This window comes from Brachyhypopomus gauderio, chromosome 14 (assembly GCF_052324685.1).
Source record: "Brachyhypopomus gauderio isolate BG-103 chromosome 14, BGAUD_0.2, whole genome shotgun sequence".
NCBI classification, from domain to species: domain Eukaryota; kingdom Metazoa; phylum Chordata; class Actinopteri; order Gymnotiformes; family Hypopomidae; genus Brachyhypopomus; species Brachyhypopomus gauderio.
This window is the reverse complement of record NC_135224.1, coordinates 3900856-3925391: the sequence shown is the minus strand read 5'-3', so window position 1 is coordinate 3925391 and position 24536 is coordinate 3900856. Positions and strand designations below refer to the sequence as shown.

The 24536-nt window shown below is 47.2% G+C and overlaps 1 protein-coding gene across 5 annotated transcripts in view; it reads right to left on the bottom strand.

Moving 5' to 3' along the window:
- LOC143475180 (phosphatase and actin regulator 1-like) overlaps nucleotides 1–24536 on the bottom strand; it is a 51824-nt gene that overhangs the window by 20869 nt on the left and 6419 nt on the right. For 2 of the 5 annotated variants that reach the window (XM_076972940.1, XM_076972941.1), the window contains exons 2-4: nucleotides 11502–11666; nucleotides 4813–4893; nucleotides 163–294 (exon numbers count right to left, since the gene is read on the bottom strand). In XM_076972940.1, the coding sequence (XP_076829055.1) occupies nucleotides 163–294; nucleotides 4813–4893; nucleotides 11502–11666 (378 nt within the window). Of the gene's footprint in view, nucleotides 1–162; nucleotides 295–4812; nucleotides 4894–11501; nucleotides 11667–13647; nucleotides 14460–24536 lie in introns of those variants that run through there. The other 3 variants (XM_076972937.1, XM_076972938.1, XM_076972939.1) reach the window with 3 other exon arrangements.

The following is a 24536-nucleotide window of genomic DNA, read 5'->3' as shown; positions in this document are numbered from 1 at the left end:
AGCAGATGTGGCACAGGCCATAGTTCTGACTCGTCCCATAGTTCTGGGACTACGAACTAGGCTGGAGTTGCAGCTTTTAACCATCCGTTTGTGGAGGACGGAGCCTCCGTGCTGGCGGTGGCTAGGGAAGGGTGGTCAGCAGCGTGGGACGCGCTCGCTCACCGACTCCATGGGCGTCCGTGAGGCCCTGCAGGAGGAGATCTGACCTGCCGACCTCGAACACGCCCAGTTTGGCCACAGGAGGCAGGCCGTTCTCCAACCTCCCGTCCTGCTCGGCTACGGGCAGCCTGGGGTCTGTGGGAAACAAACAGCGTGAGGCATTACAAACGTGTGTGTGTGTGTGTTCCTGAAAACCAGTGGACATCTGTATGGGCACAGCAGTTTTGCAGACAGTGTCAGACGACATTGTGAATTATGCTAATTAACGAGCTCATCATTGGCTAGTGCAGTATTTGGTTAGAGCAGCATTTGGCCATTGCAGTACTTTTCCCTGCGTAACTGGAGGTAAACACACCAGTTTTATGCACATAAACACCTGTGATGTAGGACTGGAGAAGGTCTAGGACTCAAAAGTTTAAAATAAATAAATAGTCTACTGTTTAAATGTTGAATTAGTAGTACTGACCTGTATGCCATGTGCACTCTGTGACAAACACGTTTTCAGCTGTGTCTCTCTATCTGGGACATTATGGTGCAAACAATCTCTACAGAACAAGACCGCTCCATTTTTTAAGTGTGTTCAACACAGCGTTTTGGATTTTAGGATCCAGGTATGTTCTGTGTAATCCTGAGGCATAGCATACATCACTGATCAAGTTGTTGATTAGTTCTAATGTATGTAGTAAAAGTAGCGGTGCTACTGTAATGTTGGGCGGTGCTACTGTGATGTCTACTGTGATGTCGTTACACAGTGCTACTGTGAGGTCTACTGTGATGCCGTTGGGCGGTGCTACTGTGATGTCTACTGTGATGTCATTGGGTGGTGCTACTGTGATGTCATTACGCAGTGCTACTGTGATGCCGTTGCGCAGTGCTACTGTGATGTCTACTGTGATGTCATTGGGCGGTGCTACTGTGAGGTCTACAGTGATGTCGTTGGGCGGTGCTACTGTGATGTCGTTGCGCGGTGCTACTGTGATGTCATTGCGCGGTGCTACTGTGATGTCATTGCGCGGTGCTACTGTGATGTCGTTGCGCGGTGCTACTGTGATGTCGTTGCGCGGTGCTACTGTGATGTCTACTGTGATGCTGTTGGGCGGTGCTACTGTGATGCTGTTGGGCGGTGCTACTGTGATGCTGTTGGGCGGTGCTACTGTGATGCTGTTGCGCGGTGCTACTGTGATGCTGTTGCGCGGTGCTACTGTGATGCTGTTGCGCGGTGCTACTGTGATGTCGTTGCGCGGTGCTACTGTGATGTCGTTGCGCGGTGCTACTGTGATGTCGTTGCGCGGTGCTACTGTGATGTCGTTGGGCAGTGCTACTGTGAGGTCTACTGTGATGCTGTTGGGCGGTGCTACTGTGATGTCGTTGCGCGGTGCTACTGTGATGTCGTTGCGCAGTGCTACTTGCACATAGCACTGGTATTACTGAACCATGGTTCTCAACTCATGTTTCAAACCTGACCCAGTTATGCAGGTTTTCCTCCACAAAATATGATGGATTTGATTCTCTCTCACAGGAGGCCACCGAGACACTCGTTCAGTCTCTTGCCATTTCAAGGCTTTACTCCTGCAACACGCTACTCACTGGTGTTCCTCTACAGGCCATCAGACCTCTACAACTGAGCCAGAATGCAGCAGCATGGTTGATCTTCAGGTGTTTGAAGTTCACACGCCACTCCACTGCTGGGTTCCCTTCACTAGCTTTCAGTATCTTTTCAAACCCTGGTGCTCAGTTACAAAGCCAATAATGGACCAGCCCCTCCATACATGATAACAAAGGTCAAAGCCTGATCCGAATCTCAAGTGTGGCTCGACTTGAAAAACCATCCTTCAAGTCTCGCAGAAGATACACATCAATGTTTTTCTCTGTCCAGGATCCCAGATGGAAGAACACGCTTCCACTGGCTGTCCCTCGAGTCTTCAAACGTAGCTTGAAGACGTAGCTGTCTTTAAAATGAACACTGCAGTTATGGAAAAATCATATTTGATATATCATAAGATATATCAAACCCTTCTAGTACTTCTAGTTTGGTTTTTCAGTTCTGCTCATGTTTTAATTATTTCTCCAGATTGGCACAGACTCCTATATTCCAGTTCAACGGTATCCTGGACTCTAACCTCCTGCGCTGGTTAGGATACATTTCATGGGTAGATGACAAAGCACTTTTGTAAGTCGCTCTGTTATTGTGAGATGTTAATGTGATGTCATTTAGAGGAGTGCTATTGTTATGGAATTTTGGGAGGTGCCATTGTGATCTTGGCTGCGTCCACAATGACATACTTAAACAGAGCGCACACACACTGCTCCATCGGTAGAGCAGTAAAAAATGTCTTGAAAAATGTCTAAAAAAATGTCTTTTGCAATGCTTAAAATTGTTAACATAAAACACAGAAGCCGGCTGCATCGGCACATTGGACTTACAGCAGAGAGTGGGCATCAAATTAATGGTAAACTTGAACTTAATTGGGATTGTATATATTTTGTTCTGGTTGAATCTTACTTAAACTTGTGGATATAACTCCACAACTTTCCACCATTTACCCCCACACTGCAATACCAGTAGAATCACGAGAGCAGTGTGCTGCGCTTGCATACGTCACAACGTCTCCCGATGCAGTACACCATCCGAGCACTCTTCACGTACTGTTTAATAAATACTACATATTCAGGTACACAACCTGTTCTCACCTGTACTGTTGTTGTGTACTGTGTAGTATAGAAGTGCATGATTTCAGACATAGCCCTTGTTTTTGGGGAGGGTGCTATTGTGAGGTCATTGAGGGGTGCTATTGTGAGGTCATTGAGGGGTGCCATTGTGAGGTCATTGAGGGGTGTTATTGTGAGGTCATTGAGGGGTGCCATTGTGAGGTCATTGAGGGGTGCCATTGTGAGGTCATTGAGGGGTGTTATTGTAAGGATGTTAGTTGATATTGTGATACTGTAATGTGGATTAGTGCAGGGTCCCAAAGTCTCACAGGATCAGTCTGTCACCAGACTTCCACAGAATGCAGAAAACACACTCACAGACATGAAGGTGCGGGTCCCTTTGGTGCTGACGGTGTTATACTGATACTACACTATAAAAGTCCCTGTGTGCTTCTCTGCAGTAATTGTACAGTAATTGTACATAGCCTTCCTTCTCCGTGGCATTGCTATTCTACAAGAAACCTAAAAAGAAGGAAGAGAAAAGCGCCCCCTCTACCTCATATATCTGCCCTTCCCAGAAGAAAAGGGTACTTGAAGGCCAACCTCCTTTTACTGGTTTAAATGGGTTCCAGTATGCCATGTGCATGTTTGTACACAGTTCACAGAGTGTTGTGCATGCATGCTCTGAGCAAGCTATTATGGGATTGTGCATTCAGCTATTTCTAAAAATCACTGTACCTTTGCCAGTTTTATGATGAAGGGTTGGAATTGTACTGACTCACCAAGAACACAAGCAAACACACACACACACACGATTTAACATGAGCATGTGCGCGCGCGCGCGCACACACACACACACACACACACACACACACACACACACACACACACACACACACACACACACACACACACACACACACACACATATAAGCTGATTAAAACGAAGCGGCCAATGAGACTTTTTTTTTTTATAATAAAACATTCAATGACAGGAAAGGAAAAATATATGATGTCACTCTAGGAACCAAGCAGCCTGCCCTCTGGAGGCCATCAGGCGTCGGTACAGATCACAGGAGTTGGAGGGCGTGGTGGGATGATGGGCCTGTCAGAACTGGCCCTCCAACTCTCTGCACTTCACCTGCATGGCTCCACATCTGCATTTTGCTCAATGACTCCTTCATAACTCATAACTTCTGAGTAAGCCCTCACAAAGCATTGAATTAATTTCATACTTGTATCCATATCACTTCAACACATGGCATGTTTGGGCCAGTTATCATATGTTTGGAAAAGCTGGAAAAGGAGAAAGACTAAAGCAAATTGCTCGCCTCGCCACACCCCGCCCCGCCCTCGCCACACCCCGCCCCGCCCTCGCCACACCCCGCCCCGCCTCGCCACACCCCGCCCTCGCCACACCCCGCCCCGCCCTCGCCACACCCCGCCCCGCCCTCGCCACACCCCGCCCCGCCCTGCCCGATGTCCCAAACTATTTTTGGTGCCTTTTATCATGCAAACAATGGTTGTGCAGGAAAATCATCAATTATCATCATATCTATGACCTCTGGCCCAAAATTTTAAGCAAAGTGTCCTAGAATCTTTTAAGAGTATCTGCTACTTTGATAAAGAAGAAGCCTCTAGCTCTGCTGTATCCAAGCTCACTTTATTCAGTGTTAAAAACCCCTATGACTATTATGTAAACACACCATAAAGCCACTAAAAATACCTCCACAACACCACCACCGAGTGGAGGTCCTGCATACAGGATCCTAGATGATAGGTCCTCGACACGAGCCTGTATCCGCATGCAAAATGCTTCTGCTGAGCACACAGGCCGAGTCAAATTGAACCCAGCAAAGATGCAGTTCCGTCGTCGTGGTGACGACAGCAGCGATGCTAACGCCATCTGTTCCCGAGGAGCCTCGGTCGCCGTGCGCCACACACACACACACACACACACACACACACACACACACACACACACACACACACACACACTCTCACCTTTCTCAAAGGCCTCCTGCAGTATTCCACGCTTGAGCAGGTCCTCTCTGGCCTGCCGCATGCACACCTCCCGTTCCAGGGCTGTGGACAGAAAGAACCGCTCATTATCACGGCCGCCATGCCAGCACTGCATAACAGGACACGATCAAATTAATACTTTGTACCTGGTGTAATTTTTGTATTAAAAATCAAACTTGTGTAACGTTCATGTTAGATTGTTATAGGCCACGTTGCCTAATAAAACATGGTTAAAAACCAGCCCACAACAGTTTGGCTAAACATGCTTACATTTGTTAGATCGTGTCACCATGTGAAGGCCTAATTATCAGACCTAATTATCAGACCGTCTGCAGATTCACCAACCTGCCATCACCCCTGATCAGGGTGTTCATCAACCTGCCTGTAGCACTCATGAAGAGTGATTGAGGAGTGAACACCACACAGTTGAACAGAATAGTGCACTGATGCACTCACATGCACATCATTAAACCCTGAAATGTTTCAATGCCAGGCTCAAACGATCATTCCCACCTCAGGTTTATTATCTGCTTCAGTGACTGACACTTATCCTGACCACTCAGAATCCCTCCTCACCAACAACAAAGGCTGGATACAGATGACATGGACACTCTCTAAGAAGAGTGTGAAGTGGAGATTGTCCACATTTCAGGGTATTAAAGGACAAGTGAAGTGGCTAATGTGTCAGGCTAAGCCTGTTCACAACACGAACGTGATCACTAGAACTGTTATCATGATGCTGTCTGCTCACTGCCTCTGCTTAAAGGAATAATGTTAGCCTTTTCCAGTTCGCTAATAATGTTAGCCTTCCCCAGTTCTTCCCTTAAGACAACATTACAAACAATTTAAAAGACAAACATTTGTTTTTTAAAAGGCAGAGCTGCACTTAGTAACGGATGGTAACCATTCGCTAATGTTTAGCTAATGCTAAACTCTGGCTGTTTCAGAGACTAACCCCTCTGTGGGCATCCTCAGACTAACTAACCCCAACACTGGGGACTGTGTAGCAACAGCACTGGTCAATAGTGAGAAATAAAGGTCAGAATTCCAAGAAATAAAAGTTACAACTAAGGAAACTTGATGCTAATGCTTATGCTAATTAGGTACAACTGACACGTGTTCTCGATTAACAGCAAGACAGAGGGAACATGTCTGTGATTCTAAGACGTTGTGAGTCTGATATGGCCTTTTCCTGTAGAATGTGGCCCTACAATGATTTATTTTTTAATACTATACTGGCATGACCTTTGAAGCACACAGGAAGCCCTGAGGTTGTCGCCGAGTCACTGTACTCCATGTAGGCTATGTGCTATTCAGATTCCATAAGCACTCCATGGATGATGTGAGCTTAAATTATAGACTGATCGGTTGTATTTCTAATGAGTTCAACCACACACACATGCCAAACACACGTGAGGTGTACAGTTACAGGTACTGCACTGCAGGGAGGGTCACGCGTACAACGGTAGAGTTCCTGTACAAGGAGGTTCAACGAGAGACAGCCGTTCTCACACAGCACAGGTGAAGGAGCAGGGCAGCACACAGGCTGATCGCACTTCAGCTCCCCGTCAGGGGCCCCAGGGACACACACACACATATACACACACACACACACACACAGGTCTACACACAGAGCTCCTCGCAGACTGATCCCGACCCCAGACCCAGAGATGGGAACAGCTCGACCATCAGAGAACAGCGATTCGTCTCACGCCAAGCCGTGCGATTCCGTTTTGTTGCGTGGGCAAAAACCACCAAAACAAAAAGAGGAGGAGCAGCTCCGTTTGGCTTGGCCACACCTCCTCAGCCTGCAGCACGACGCCGTGCACAGATGACCATCTGGGCCTTGGCGGAGGGGCGGAGTCTCACGTTCCAGTCACGTGCTCAACTTCTCTTCCTCTGGGTCGTGTGCCAATGGGACATCCTGTACTTCAAAGCCGTCCTGTTTTGAAAAAAAAAACCCCTTCCCTGGTTGCCATGGGCCCCGGGGCAAACACGTGTGCCAGTGGGGTGGTTGGTGAACCACGTGTGCCGCCTCAATCCCCAACAGCTGGGGGCCTGGGGAAAGAGCCACGGAGGCTAAGGGGACCTGGATGGGTTGTGCTGCAGGTGATAGCAGGTTCAGAAAGATTCAGGGTTCATACACTTTTTTGACAATCAATTTCCATGACTTTTCCATGACTTTGAGGCAAATTTTAATGACTATACATTCTCTAAACATAGGCTATGTGTAGACATGAAAAATAAGAAAAAATCCAGGCCAAAATTCCACAGTATATCATAAATTAATGACAAGCCACGTGGTTTAATTGAAAAAATAAACATTTACCGTATTTTCAATATCAATATAAACCGGAGTTACGACCTACTTTTTTTTTATTTCGCGCGTGCACGGAGGAGCAGTGGCAGCACAGTGGAGTGTTGTGTACGATAAGCTGAGGCAGCACAGGCTCCACTGCAGCCCATCTCGGCAACACGATCGCTCTTTCTCGCGTTGTACGCACGAGGACATCGTTAGTTTTTTTTCTATACTGTGTTTACGATCAAAACGTATCTAAATCTTTTCAGTCTCTAACTCCATCGTTAACCGTGCACATTTTGCACGCCCCGTGTCCTTGTCTTTCACAAGCCATAGCTTGTATTTGTCCAACTGAAGCAGTCATTGTTTAATCGGCATTTACCAGCATTACGCTGATTTACATCAAAGTACAATCTACAGCTCCGCTTGGAGTCCGACGCTAACGCAGTGAACTAATGTGTGAAGTTACGTTAGCGGTCCGCACAATGAAAAAAAATGGCTATATTATATTTATTAATTTTTTCTTCCGGTTATCAGAACAACATACATTTATTGTGTCAAGCAAATTTCCATGACTTTTCCAAAACATTTGAGTATTTTTTATTTTTCCAAAACTTATCCAGGCCTGGAAATTGCTATTTTCAAATTCCATAACTTTTCCAGGTTTTTCATGACCGTACGAACCCTGAAGATTAGGCCCGTCCAGAATGTGGCAGCGTCAGCAATGATATAGGGATGGAGTTGTCTTTTTGGGAAGGCACTGGTAACCAGTAGTCAGTAGTGAGAGCCAGATTACTCGGGAGAGCAATAATGTTGGTCATGAAGCAAGAGGCACGCTGTTAGCTAACAGGAAAATGGCTTCGGCTAATTGCAGTGGTATTGAGAGATTTGCAGAGAACTGGGTCACGCACGCACGCGTGTGTGTGTGTGTGTGTGTGAGAGAGAGATAAGGAGAGGAGAAGAAATATATAAATAAAGAGAAACCCAAAGAAAAGATAAAACCCAAATATCTTGGTACTCTAGCCTGGTGTCTCTGCCTGAACTCTTAGACCCAGCACTTTGTCACCGGCCCTTTCCTCGTTTATTAATGCAGACACAGGCAGCTGGCCACACTCCGGTCCAGCACTGCAGAACTCGGCGCCTTTGACCACACGGCAGAAAGAGATCCAGGAGATCCCGATCCAGCTGTGTCTCAGATCACATCACACCTGCTTAGCCACTAAGTTCACCATCTTGACCAGTGAATCTCTCGGAGCCATTCAGCAAGGACAATGACCAGAACCGTAACTACCATGAGGTTTAAAACAGAACGGGACCAGCTAAGCCCTCAGATGGTGCATTATGAGATACTGCATAATCCCACAGCCTGCAGAGGGAACAGGCAACTGTTCTCCTGGGTCCGCACCTGAGCTCGGAGATGATACAGGATCCTTAAACTTTAAAGCTACAGAGGGACAACTGATCAATCACCTCCAATTTCACATCAGTGGCTTCAGTCTTACTCAAATACTCACTAGACAAATTCTTGAAGAGACACAGATCCCACATTTCTCCGCCTCTGCACCCACCTTACATATTCGTTGCCAGGTTTTACAGGCGATATGTAACACTGTTTAAACACACGGTAAAGAAGTGTGTGAAAAGAAACCGGAGTGATTCATCCCAGTTCACTCCTGTGGAATCACATTTCTTATAGAAGAGTCACAAGGTCAGAGCCTCCAGTGTGAATCTAAGAGAAGTTAGTTAAGAGCCATACTCTCTGATGGAGAAGTGACTCAGACTGGAACCAGAGATGATGTCTAGCAAACAGGGCAGTACCGATGATACACAGCACTCCGCTTTAGCACTTTGGCCTGTGTGCATTTGCACCAGCGCTCTGCACCTTCAGTGCGTTTCGTGGAGTGTTCCGCTTTACCTCATCATCATCATCACTAGTGAGATCTGAACCATTAGGCTAGGCGTAACCTAACCCGTAATCTGAAATACCGACAATATCAAATCGAATGGTCAAAATCAGCCTGTGTGAGTTGCATGGTGACGACTAGCGTTTATGAGACAATATTTCAGGCTGCGCTTGAAGACTGGACTTATATCTACAGAATGCAGTTATAAATTAAGACTCACGGTTCATGGGATTTGCAGTTTACGTCCTGCATGTGTGTTTATCTGATGTAAGCATGAATGTGAGGAGGGAACCTTGAGATCAAGAGCCAGACAATACACACACACACACACACACGCGCACACACGCGCACACACACACGCGCACACACACACGCGCACACACACACGCGCACACACAGCCCCCTGCTACTACCTGAGCGCTGCTGTTCTTGACTGTCTGAGATCCCGGTCAGGATTTCTGTACAGACATATTCCATTAACACTTGTGTTTGTGGGAGTCTGAGGGCAGACCAGCTAACTTCACTAACTGACAGGCAGTCTGACGCTACTCTACAGCACTACTGTCAATCATAACCACAGTGCAAACAGAAGACCTGCAAGAACTCGGGTGAGATCAGATCAGGACCACCTCAACCCAAACACCACCTATGGAGGTCTGCAGAGACACTAACTCTGATATCGCTAGGATTTTAAACACAAACAAAGCCAAAAACGCAGTAGCCATAAGTAGTGCATATGAAACGTCATGTACTTTGTTTTTAATATACTTGTAAAACTACTGTTCAAGTCTCTCGATTCACAACATACAGCATACAGGATGTGACAATTCATCCAATTAAAACAAGGAGGAGGCCAGTTCCAAACGTCTCACACGCACGCACACAATTTTCAACCAGCATAAAGCATGCAAAGCAGATTACTCAGGAAATCTACAGCCAACACAAACAAAAATCCCTCCGACTCCCACACTGAGGGCAGGCCCGACACCCTGGGGCAGGCCCGACACCCTGGGGCAGGCCTGGAGCCCCGGGTAAGGTTCTTTGAAAGGCCACAGAGACGATGCGTGCAGCTAGCTCAGAGTGCTAGCCATCTACATGGTGTTTCTGGTCACGTGTGATTAGAATGACTGAACTCGAGGTGATCAGAGACAGCGTGAGGTTCTAGTCATGTCTCTGCATCTCACAAAGTGAGGCTAACGGCAGGGACAGAAGCAGCATCATTCCTGCATCAACACTACCAGCCCAAGGAAAATCATTGGAGTTGTGCTTGAAGTCGGTGCACCAGAGACTATTTTGTGAACACAGATTATTTTGACACTGTTGTAAGCAGGTAATTGGTTTTTCTTTTTGATAACATGAAAAAAAGCAAACCCAAAGGAATAAGACTCTAGTGGAAAATCATTCTGGCAGGAGATTGAAGTGATTTCCTGTCTGAACGTGTGAACAGAATTAAAAGTCCTAATGCAGTGCGAGTTAAACCTCATTGAGCTGTGAGGAGTTGAACGGAGAAACGCTCACGCCCGGCTCACGCCCGGCTCACGCACGTCTCACGCACGGCTCACGCACGGCTCACGCACGGCTCACGCACGGCTCACGCACGGCTCACGCACGGCTAATCGCTCCTCTCGCTCAGGAGTCTGAGCACCTGGCTCGCATAAAGGAGCATGCGGTGAGCTCTCCTCATCCTGCCGTGTCTCAATCGATCGGGCAGCGTGTAAATAACCGCACGGCTTCCCACTGGTCAGTCAAGCTCCAACACCATACATCAAAGGTGGGTAAAAATAGCTCACGATGTCCCCAAATCGATTCTCCACCACCTCAATCATCCCACAGCAGAGCTGACTGCCTAACCCACATACCTCCTGCTGCCTCTGGCATGGGAAACGGCGTGGGACTGGGGTTAGGAGTGCAGACTACATGCAGCGCTAAACACGTCTCTCCTGGTTCACACAGCTCAACACATCTCCAAGTTCTCTGCACGCTATCGATCTGGCCAAGCTGGGCATTTCTGAACAGCACTGACGCCATTTAAGGTTAGCAAGGGCGATCAATGGCCCTAATTTGGGAGAATGGTGAGACGTAAATTTAAAACAGTCACCCCCCCTCAGCCCAACCAAACAAAAACACCAACAGCCTCTTCAATCATCTGTGTTCTGGTTTGGTTCCAAGTGTCACCAGCCAATGAATTTCTGTGAACCAGTAGAACAGCAGAACGATTAAACTTCTGTTGCGTCCAAGACGTCTGATGCAGAAAAGAAGGTGACTCTCCATTTGTAATGTCATGACAAATACACCACAAACCACAGCTAAGACAGACACAGATACCAGACACTTAATACCTTTTCTTCAAATCCACACGCTATTCTAGCAAATTAGCTCCTCGTTCCCCATAATCCCCCAGAGTGTTTCATCTGCGCTCCTCCGTCCAGCCAAGAGGAGACGGAGCAGGACCCCACAGCGCCCCCTACCTGTCGAGGTCTGTTTCAGCTTCTCACTCTTCTTCTTCCTCCATTTCCAGGGCTTGAAGAGGCGTCCGAGGGTGGAGAACCTGCTTCTCCTGCGGATGGGTGGTGTATGGGTGCCCGGCACCAGCGACTCCGACCGCATGGCCGCCAACCGCTCCACCTCCTCTGCTGGAAAGGAGAAGGAGAACCCAAGAGTGAAGAAACCACCATCATCATCTCAACAGAGGAGCTTTAGGAACACACCAGCTAAGGGACAACCACACCCGTGTTGGCTGTTCCTGGAACAGTCAACAGGGCCCTCAGTGTCAGTAATGCTTCTACCACGTCACTCTACCTGGCTGACTCAGGAACAGCACTGCCGTCACTACAATAACAGGAAGTTTCAATCAACACGTACACACGTTTCTCGTCCCACTTACCGCACCAATACCCAGGGTTGCCAACTCTCACGCATTGAGCGTGAGACACACGCATTTGACCGTTTTCACACGCTCTCACGCCACACTTCCGATATCTCAAGCCGAAAAAAAATATCCAGTTTATTTACCTCAGATCCACATATATGATTCAATACGTTACTAGTTCGCTAGCTCTGGCGCCATCCACCGGCGATATAACACTGAATCTGTGTCCATTTTACGTTCGCCCCCCCCCGCTCAACAACTTTCGTTCGCCACCCCCCCCCCCCCTTCACTTAAAATCTCACTCCAAGCGAACGTCAAAAGTTGGCAACCCTGAATACCTGTTTACAGATGGACACACACCAATCATGATTCTCAACCAGTAAGGCAACCAGCCATACTGGGACGGCCGAGCAGGCATCTACTGGGGTTCCGTCCCAACTGCTAACCTCTAATGACGTCGTGCCCTTGAGAAACTGCAGTAATGTTCCTCCTTCATGTTACTGGCCCTGCTGGGTGTCACCGAGCTAAAATAGGCTAAATAACCAAGATCACGTAAGAGAAACCAGGATTATAAACACAAGACAACACCCACCCGCTACCAGGGCTTCAGTTTACTCATCTTCCATTTATTTAAGATATAAAATATTGTTTTGATTAATGTCCTCTCAATGTGTGTGACATGCTGTGGTACCAAACCTTTATGGTGACCTGAATAAAGGTCACACACACACACACACACACACACACACACACACACACACACACACTTCATGGCGCAACAGAGAGACTTTAGTTTGTAATGTAATATTTGTGATATGTTTGAACCTCTTGGCTGGAAGCAATCACGTGACGGAGGCAACGCTTCTCAACCGTTTGAACCGAGAGGCAGTAAAAGTGAAAACAGGAGGGAGGGGGGGGGACTCAATAACATCTGCACTCGTTTGAAGTTCAAGCAGAATCCAGCAGCTGCGTCTCAGTATGTGTGAAACACGCGCCCTGGAAACACTGGACGGGGAGAGACAAACCGGGACAGAGCCACAGGACATAAATCGCTCGGGACATGCAGAGAAACTAGGCCAACAGCGACGTGTTCCTAGCAGAAAGGAAAAACACTAATATTTAGATTCACACCGCGTTCAGAAGCGTCCAAAAAAAAGTCTGCGAAAAGGAACTTGACAGAAACATCTGAGGACTCCTTATCCAAGCCCAGATCAAACGGGCTTCATATCTTCATCTCATCCCAGCAGACACCAGAGGAGCAGAACTCACAGCCACGTTTTCTGCAGATAGGTGTCAATACTCATTATAGTCCCGACTATGCTTCATTATACGGCCATTACAGCCTGTCTCGGTTCAGAGGGGGGGTGACTTCTGACTTAAACACGCTTCAGGCACTGGAGCAGATGCATTCACTATCATCATGTTGGTTCTTTTCCCCCCTACAAAGGCCACCGACTCGAAGCGTGAAGCTTTTCTACTCAATTGCACGTATTTGGCCTGCAGTCCAAACCATCGCAGCGTATCGCTCGGTTCTAACAAACACGGACGCCGACACCTGATGTTCGAGGACTATAACGTTATTTCCCTGTGAATACCGCTGTATACGACGCAGCGCTGCGTGTAACGGGGCGAGCGGCCGCGGTCGGTCTTTGCATTGCCGATCGGTACCGGACAGAACCTGCGCGCGCCTGCACGCGCCGCGGTATCAGCATCCCCGACTCCGGGCTGGTGGAGACGCCACTCACCTTCCTGCGGGTCGGTACCGCGGCTGCAGTTACTGCAAATGTGTTTGATCTCCTTCCCGATATGACAGTGGATCGCGAAGGGCGTGTTGTGCTGCTGGTGGGGACCGACGTTGTCTTTTCTGGGGTGGAGGGTCATCATCCGGACCAGGTAGAGCCCGTTTCTCTTGGGCTTGGCCGCCTCCTTGTGCGCGGGCGCGGTGCTGATGTATCCCGGGTTGAACCAGCCCCCGTGCACGAGTGTGGGAGCCATCGGGTAGCTCGCCGAGTCCAACATGGTGGGACGAATATCCGACGCTGCGTCCACGGAGCAGAGATGAGAGGTTTTAAAACGACGGCTCGGCTCGTCTCCTCCTCCTCCTCCTCCTCTCTGGTTCCGTCGCTTCGCTCCAATCCCGACGCTCGTTCTGCCCCAGACCCCCGACCGACTACGTCAGATCAGGAACCAGCTCCGCACCTGAGATCTCCGCAGGGCTGGAGATCAGACGCCACCACGCAGAAGGTCCGTACGCGAGAACTTCGCCGTCAGGAGGTGGAGACGCGCGGTCTGCACTGCGGAGCCGCCACACGGTTCTCGCCCTCACTGATCCCGGATCTGGTGGTGTGATGGGCTGCGCGACGCAATGGCGCAATACAGCGTTTGGAGAGGAGACGCTAAACCGTGCAGATCTCGTCGTGGTTTTGCGCCCGTGGCTGAACGTGGGATCTTCATCTCACCGCAGTGCCATGTCTCTCCATCGCGCGCGCGCTCACAAACACACAGCACGCGCTGCACAGCCTACATAGATCAGGAACGTGCACTGGCGTCTCGTGAAGAGACACGTACGTGCTACAGGAACGCCACGCGCGTGTGGACTGTTCTTATAAATCCTTGTTTAGCATAATTTATGCTAAATGCATCAGCAGTGCTCATATACAGAATTAAAATCTTATTCTCTTATGTCTGTTAGACACTTTTTCAGTGAGTTAAAATGGGGCCTTTCAGCAATACTGAGTCTAACAAACAAACACTACAACGGTCATGAGTCTGGATGAAGAAAGTGATATAATATGTGTGTCCATGAGTGTGAGTTACAACGACCTCAATCTCAGAAATGATTCGGAAGCTCACTCAGATATATGTATGTGAATGATTCCGATCAAAGAAGTTGGCTCCGTCCAAAACGGCGTACTTCCCTCCTATACAGTACACCAAAGCAGTATGTGACGAAGGGTAGTATGTCTGAATACATAGTATGCACTAAACAGTAAGCGAAAAGTACCCGGATGGCTTACTGACTCGGGAGCCATTTTGAAGCACGCGATTGCAGCACACTGTCCTATCCCATGATTCAACTGGAGTATTTAACTATGATCATGTGACCATGTTATATGACAGGTAAAATGGTGGATGTAGTGCGTCTGAGGTTGTAGCGTACTGCCCAGTCACCTACTGAAAGAACATAGGCCTACTACTTTAACGGATGAGCAGAACGTACTGCACTGAAATCTAGTGTGTACTGTTTAAGTATGCAGTTTCGGACTGTATCCTCGTAAGCTGTTCAGGAGTTTTGAATTTCCTGATCGCTGTTTAATTGGATAAGCTTGGAGGTAAGGGTATGATTGGCTAGCTGGTGTGTATCACCCTGGAGGCCTGAGGCAGGTGTAGTGGGCGTGATCTCTGGGTTGAAGATGTTGGCAAAATCAAAACAGGCCACAACAAATTGAGTTATCCTTCGTCTTCCTCTCTTCAACGTCTCTGTCACATGGATACAAAACTGTGTGGCTATAAGCAATCATATTTTACTTATTTGAATAGATAAAATTTAATGCAAGAAGAATTGTTTTTCAGCTAAATTCATTTGTTTAGGAAAAATCACATTACATCTCAATTCAAAAACATTCACATGAGTGTTCCTTTCCAACATCAATGTTATTAATGAATTTGTCTTTCATAATCTCTGACTGCCTGGGTGCCACTGAGGCCGAGTTCTGCGTCTTAAATAATAGCTTGTGCGTCCTGACGCATGACCTGAGTATAGCATGCCTGGAGCACCCCCCCCCCCCCTCCCCACAACACCCCACTGCCTCTCACCTGACCCCACGACACACACAGTTACGTACACCCCAGTGGCCATGCTGTGTTTGGACACACTGGACCACATTCTTTTATAAGGGTGTCTCTCTCAGCGTCTCTCACTGCCTCTCACTGCCTCTTCCCACAAGCCCTGTAGCTTGTTTTTCATAAATATGTATGTTTTTATAATGTGCGATCTTTTATTTTTGTTAAGTGATTTATGTAAGCTGAATGAAACCATGCTATCATCTTTTTTATTCTTTCTTTGGCTGCGATCCAGTCTGGGCATTTTAGGGTGTAAGAGTGACTACAGGTACAACACACCTTCAAAAATACGAACTACATCAAAAATAGGAACTGTGTGGTCTTTTATCAAAATGTTGTCAGCCCGTGTCTCTGAATAGCATCTTTCCCCCCTCAGCTACATGGACAAAGTGAGGTAAAACCATGTGGACCACAAACAGGAGGAATGGCTTCTGTTTCTGCACTCCAGTAGTTGTGGAGTGAGATGCCCAAGCTCACAGACTGGAGTGAATCCTCACCGATGCCACAGACAAGCTCGGGCGTCCCCGGGCGTCTTTGTGGAAGTCCAGTTCCTTTAACACTGAGGCCACACATGTTGCTCCTAAAGCCACAGCACTGCATTATGGGACACAGGTCCGAATCCCAACACTCTCAGCTCCCTGTGTCGGTGTCCGCAGCACAGAGATGACCGCACACCCTGGTCGTGTGCCGATACACAAACTACGGTCTCCAGGGACGCAGAGGGAAATGGGAATGTGATGGAGATCTTCTGAGCTGAGGCTGCCTGACGCTTCACTGATGCAATTGTGCTTCGTGGGTCTCGGCAGCCGTCATCTCAAGCCAAAGGGTCGAATCGCCGGGTGCCTCCACCGCCTGCCATAGATAACAATGTACAAAGTGGTGTCAGCGGTGCCGTTTGAGCTTGGTGAAAATGTTAATCAGATGCGGCGGGACCTTTGAGCCCGGCTGATGCAACGGCTCCGACACTTTGCCAGTTGGACCCTGAGGCTTCCAGCGTTACGCTCGCTTTATCGTGGAACGACGCAGACGCTTCCAGCAAACGGGGCAGAACGAGGAGAAACAGGCCCGGAGGAGACGACGCAGACACATCCTTCATCACGAGGCCGGGTTTAGCACGTACGACACGTAACGGCACGCACGGACTTCAGGAGATACCGCGACCATCTCCGCATCGATCTGGGTCGCGTCTCGGGACTGATCCTTGGAAGAGGTCCGCCCGGTTCTTCCTCTTCAGCCTCGGGCTGTGAGCAGGGCCCTGGGGAGCAGGTGCACGCGCTTCGCCTCGTTATGGCCGTGAGCGTGAGCAGGTGCGCTGGAGTAGGTAAAGGCGCTTAGCTGTGAACGGGAGCCCTGCAGGAACCGACACCAACCACACACAGCTGGTGCTTTCACACAGCTGCCTCTGCCTGTAATTCACGAAGACACATTTGTTTACATGTCAATATGTCATGTGTGCAACCCTAAAGGGGGGGGGGGGGGGGGGGGGGCTGACTGGCAGGACTGAGCTCCAACAATCGTCTGCTTCATCACCTCCTTCATCACCTTCTTCATCATCCTCTTCATCACCTGCTTCATCTTGAATATTCACTGTGCTCTAAATGAACATAACTTCAAAGACCGTCTCTCCTTTCATAGGGGGAAGACCATATGTGCCAGAAAACTCCCACACACACACACACACACACACACACACACACACACACACACACACACACACACACACACACGTGTGACCCAGACCTCTGACAATAACTCAACACCACCGCTCATGATATGACATTTCCAACCAAACAGAGCAGTTTTGTTAGGTGACTCATGTCCATCCCAAAGCTGCTGCCCTCTGCTGGCCAGACATGGCTATGACACTCTCCTTTATTTACTTCCATCTTTATTTAACCACTCTGACTCACAGATGACACTGACCCAGGACTACGTGAAGGAAGGTCGCACTGTGCCAGTTTCTCTTTTCTGCATGACTGCACGAGACCTTTACGAGACCTTTACGAGACCTTTACGAGACCTTTATGAGACCTTCATGAGAGCCAGGATCACTGACCTGATGGCACCAGGTGGTGTAATCCAGAGTAAGCAATTCCCAGGACACTCACACACACACCTTCATAAAAGTATTTAAAGTTGCCATTTTATCTAAGATGTATATTTTCATGTATGAGTCCTAAATGTTGATTACATGATTTAGGCATATAATCAGAGAGGATGGAAAAAGCACACACACACACACACACACACACACACCCCAATGGCTATTTCCAGCCGGAGCACCTGTGCTGTTAGCAGAGGTGTGGTAGGCACTGGACCGCAGCTCAATATGGGGCATCAATTCAATTAGCACACAGCCAGGGTCTGTGGGTCAGAGGACCAGCACACACCAGCAGCACTGCAGGACAGGGCGGAGGTCACAGCAAGGTCACACCCACACACCTCCACCCAGCTCCACAGACAGAGGCGGGGTCGGGGGGGGCCGAAGTTCACTCACCTGACCGATGAGACTCTGGCCTGGTTCTGAGATGTATAATAGTCCTGGAAATCAAAACGGGCCTTACACGTCTTCTCATCTGTTTTTGGTCAAAAGGGTGTTGAAGGTTTCATTCCATTTTCTAGGTTGATGTTTTGTAAGGAGATTTAAATAACAAGGAAGCTTTGAGGGGTGAAAGCAACTTCTGTTTCAACACTCAAATCTTTAAATTCTCACTGTGACCCCTGTGATCTCACTGTGACTCCTCTGATTTCACTGTGTGTGTATCAGTGTGTAGTCTGTCAGTACACACTGAGTGTGTAGAGTCTGTCAGTAGGTGACAGTGTAGGGTCTGTCAGTAGGTGAGTGTGTAGAGTCTGTCAGTAAGTGACAGTGTAGAGTCTGTCAGTAAGTGACAGTGTAGAGTCTGTCAGTAGGTGAGTGTGTAGAGTCTGTCAGTAAGTGACAGTGTAGAGTCTGTCAGTAAGTGACAGTGTAGAGTCTGTCAGTAGGTGAGTGTGTAGAGTCTGTCAGTAAGTGACAGTGTAGGGTCTGTCAGTAGGTGAGTGTGTAGAGTCTGTCAGTAGGTGACAGTGTAGAGTCTGTCAGTAGGTGACAGTGTAGAGTCTGTCAGTAAGTGACAGTGTAGAGTCTGTCAGTAGGTGAGTGTGTAGAGTCTGTCAGTAGGTGACAGTGTAGAGTCTGTCAGTAAGTGACAGTGTAGAGTCTGTCAGTAGGTGACAGTGTAGAGTCTGTCAGTAGGTGACTGTAGAGTCTGTCAGTAAGTGACAGTGTAGAGTCTGTCAGTAGGTGACAGTGTAGAGTCTGTCAGTAGGTGACAGTGTAGAGTCTGTCAGTAAGTGACAGTGTAGAGTCTGTCAGTAGGTGACAGTGTAGGGTCTGTCAGTAGGTGAGTGTGTAGAGTCTGTCAGTAAGTGACAGTGTAAGGTCTGTCCTAAGAACCTGTGGCTTCTTTGGCTTAAACAGAAAATTGTGCTGCTGTCTAGGAAGCTGGAACGTCCAGAGCACACAAACACCACCAGCAGGGGGCGACACGGTGGAATAACATTACCAGAATAACAGTAACTTTGACATTTAGAAACGCAGACAAAATTATCCATAAAACGCACTGGAGAACATACACTCAGGTTTCCTTTGCTCTTTAGATTCTATAATAAACATCTGTAACTGTAGATTAGACTGGACACAATTTTTATGCATCCCCCAAATAATTATCTGGAGCAGTTATAATCTTATCTATTATCTTGGCATTAATATATTCCTCCCATATTTGCATATGATCTGTAGCAGACGAGAGTTTCTGCTACAGAGTTTAACACTTGCCATGTTCATGCTGTTCATGTTGTTCTTACAATAAATCGACTGAGAGCAGCTTCACGTATGTAGTACGGCTGATCACATTCAAGAGCTGTCCGAAATATCGTATTTGAGTGGGTCATCATATCGCTTTGAGGCCCCGACGCCTCCTTTACTCTACCGCCATCTAGTGGCTCGGCTATAAAAATGCATCATAATACCAAATTCCAACGAAGCATAAACGAGAAAGCGAACATTGATTTACCTATGAGGCTGAAGTTCGTTACTTGCGAGCAGATTCATTTTTGGTCACGTATTCAGAGCTTCATATTCGGCGTCTGAATTTGGTTCCTTATTCGTAAAGGGAGCGTTCACGACGTATAGGACTATTTACTGCGCACTTTATGTTGTACAGACAGATGAACTTATGATGTGATCATACATTTATTAGAATTTGCTCCTATTTCCCATTCCTAAATATTAAATATAAAACATTTGATTAAAATCCTATTTAAATATTTGTTTTGTAAAATATTTAGTATTTAAATTCATTCCAAGTAAATAATGTCATTTGCAAACTTACATTTCTACCATAAAGAAAAGTCATTTTTAGTCTGGTGATTAAAATCACTAACACATTCGGGAACAGTGAACAAACTAATCAAGAGAAGAAATACCAGCTCAGGTTTGAGAGTTTAATCACCACAGGCCCAACATGTGAACATTGTTCGACAGGAACAAGTTTCTCTGTGTGAGGACAGTGTGCTTGTAGTCGGGCCCATGGTGATGTCACCCAACACACCCAACACACCACACTGGGCGCACAGGTAAAGGAGCACAATGGTAAAAGTTCAGAGACACATTGAATGCCCAGTTTCCTGTAATGAAGACCTAACCCCCTGTGAGAAACCCCTGGCTTTAGACTGGGCCTAACTCATCTTACACCTCAACACTAACTGGTAATATTGAACACAGAGCAGTGGTGAACATGGGGGGGAAAGGGATCAAATGGGGAATTCTGGAGACGTACTGATGGGCTTATTCACGCCGGACCGCAATGCGGAAATCATCACACAGAACTTGTCCCTCCCTGTAAGACACAGTAACTGGTTTTAGACTGTCAGAACATCATTTCACACCTCAGTCTAACTGGGAGCGTAGTACACTGAGCAATGGTGCACACAGGTAAATGGATTAAAGAAGAACTCTAAAACAGACAAAGAAGGCCTTATTTACGTCACGTCAGACAGACTTTGTTTAGTGTGGACCCAAGGTGATTTAAGTGATTTAACTGTGTCATCTGTATTATAACCACTGTTCTCTTGGTTACAAAGCCTATTTTAAAACTAAGATTTCTCTTACAATTTGTGTGTACTGATGATATTTGAAAGTTATGTGTATTGTTCTAGAATAGATACACTACTCAGAGCTCAGTCAAAGTGCTACAGATTCAGTAATGAAAGGGACAGTTTCATTTTTGTACATTTTTACATTCGAGTACTTGAGAGTACATGACGCACTCAACCCAACAGTGTTAGTCATTCAGGACAGATTAATAAAGTGGTGCTAATCATTCAGGATGGATAAATAAATAATTACAGTACGTCTTTATCTGGTCTAGACTTACAGTAGCTGCTGTAGCAAACTGCCACCACGAATCCAAGCAGCACAGACTGACGGTTAAATCCTTCTGGAACATCGTCACAACTCGTCACGGCTGTGAGCGTCGTCTGCTCAAGGCAGCAAAAGTGAACAGCAGAGGTGATTCGTTTTATCTTTAATTCCATTGAGGTTGCCGCTAACACCTGACATTTGGAGGTCAGGCTCCCAAAAAATGAAGAATCCCAAAAAATTGAGTGAGTCATGCAGTTTTTCAGAGGTAAAGGTGGGTGATCAAGATTACGGAGGTAATCTCCCGTAACCGCTGCGCTCAGGTAACCGTGAAATAAAACCAAGGTTACGGAGCTGTCTGAGCCAAACCAAGTCTTATTGAAAATTAAGATTCATTTAATATACTTGAATCATTCCCATAATACGCTGTAGTTTGTGTTAAGACATCATTTTCGCTGAACTGTAAAAAGTTTGACTTCCGAAATGATGCAGGGTCTCAATGTCAAGGGCTGTGTGCTGGGGATAGAAACGTGCAAGGCGTCATGCATTCAGTTCAGCTCATCCCCACGTCTCCATTCTCTTTAGGAAATCACAGCAAATCCATTGGATTTCTTATTTGTCTGGTCCGGCGTGAATAAGCCCATCAGTACGTCTCCAGAATTCCCCGTTTGAACCCTTTCCCCCCCATGTTCACCACTGCTCTGTGTTCCATATTACCAGTTAGTGTTGAGGTGTAAGATGACGTAGAGCCCAGTCTAAAGCCAGGGGTTTCTCACAGAGGGTCTCTCCTCACACAGAGAGATGTGTTCCTGTCGAACAATGTTCACATGTTGGGCCTGTGGTGATTAAACTCTCAAACCTGAGCTGGTATTGTTCAAATGAACGCATGGGTGAAATTCTTCCCAGTATAGTCCAGACCCATCTACCTGTGCAGGTTCTGAGTATACGCCACAACCTCCACTCGGACCTCCTCTAGTTTCTTATGATGAACATGACATTTATGATAAGTTAATAATATGAGGAACTAAACTGAAGCATTACAGCACAGTAAAACTGTAAAAATGGTCCTGGGATTTAAGTGTCTTTGTTTGAGTTTAACCTTCTGAGGTCTATGGGCCTTTTCTCCGTTTACACCAGTCTACATGCGGTATATCTTCCCCTGAAGTCGCCTGTTTTGCATTTAATATATAGGATCTGATAATGAGTTTTAGAGGTTAAGAAAATTGAGCTGGGAATTGGGCATCTCTTTATACACACACACACACACATTTTACACAGATTGTTTACACACACACACACACACACACACACACACACACACACACACACACACACACATTTTACACAGATTGTTTACACACACACACACACACACACACACACATACACACACACACACTCACACATTTTACACAGATTGTTTGCACACACACACACACACACACACACACACACACACACACACACACACACACACACACACACAAATTTGGGTTTAAACGTTTTTTCATGAAGTGATGATCCCAAGAATCAGAGGTCTATTATGTGTGGTCTAAATGAAGTCTGTGTGGTGTGCATGTTTCTGATAATGTTACTGTCTGCAACATCTCCTGCCTGAAGACCTTCATAACATCATCATTATCACCGAGACCTTCTTCATTGAGATCTTCACCACTGAGACCTTCACCACTGAGACCTTCACCACTGAGATCTTCACCACCGAGACCTGCATTACGAAGACCTTCACCACTGAGATCTTCACCACTGATACCTTCACCACTGAGATCTTCACCACCGAGACCTGCATTACCGAGACCTTCACCACTGAGATCTTCACCACTGAGACCTTCACCACTGAGCTCTTCACCACTGAGACCTTCACCACTGAGATCTTCACCACTGAGACCTTCACCACTGAGATCTTCACCACTGAGATCTTCACCACTGAGACCTTCACCACTGAGACCTTCACCACTGAGATCTTCACCACTGAGATCTTCACCACTGAGACCTTCACCACTGAGACCTTCACCACTGAGATCTTCACCACTGAGATCTTCACCACTGAGACCTTCACCACTGAGATCTTCACCACTGAGACCTTCACCACTGAGACCTTCACCACTGAGACCTTCACCACTGAGATCTTCACCACTGAGATCTTCACCACTGAGATCTTCACCACTGAGACCTTCACCACTGAGATCTTCACCACTGAGACCTTCACCACTGAGATCTTCACCACTGAGACCTTCACCACTGAGACCTTCACCACTGAGATCTTCACCACTGAGACCTTCACCACTGAGATCTTCACCACTGAGACCTTCACCACTGAGATCTTCACCACTGAGATCTTCACCACTGAGATCTTCACCACTAAGATCTTCACAACTGAGATCTTCACCACTGAGACCTTCACCACTGAGACCTTCACCACTGAGACCTTCACCACTGAGATCTTCACCACTGAGACCTTCACCACTGAGATCTTCACCACTGAGATCTTCACCACTAAGATCTTCACCACTGAGATCTTCACCACTGAGACCTTCACCACTGAGACCTTCACCACTGAGATCTTCACCACTGAGACCTTCACCACTGAGATCTTCACCACTGAGATCTTCACCACTGAGATCTTCACAACTGAGATCTTCACCACTGAGATCTTCACCACTGAGACCTTCACCACCGAGACCTTCACCACTGAGACCTTCACCACTGAGATCTTCACCACTGAGATCTTCACCACTGAGACCTTCACCACTGAGATCTTCACCACTGAGATCTTCACCACTGAGATCTTCACCACCGAGATCCAGTTTTTTGTGGATTTTTTGTTTTTGGATCCTGCAGCACTAACGCTGTATTGTGATCGCACAATAAAAATAAATAAATATAAATACACATCCACATACACATTTGTTATATTTTCAGTGTCATAAGCACAAATGTTGCTGAATAGGCTCACAGCAATAATTTTATCTTCATTTTATATTAAATGGCTCAATCACATTCCAATGTTATATTAAACCACTAATGGATCCTCCCACTTTATCCAGGGAAATATGTTTGTCTCCTCTCATGATGTATGTAATGGACTCGTGTCACTGAAGCACACACTCACAGGTGCAGAGCAAAACCACAGGGACAATACCACTCACACACCAGTAGAGGGCAGCAGTGGGTCAACTCTGTATTGCTCTAGCTCTGCAGCTTCAAAAACCATCCATGCGTGGACAACTCAGGGCTCCTGGAGGCTTCATGGTTCTCGCACTGCACTCGATCAGCTAATTACGAAGCCCTTGGTGAGCTGAAGTGGCTGTGTTGGAAACTAGACAGTACGGTGGCCCTTGAGGACCACACCCCACCCCCAGGGCCCTG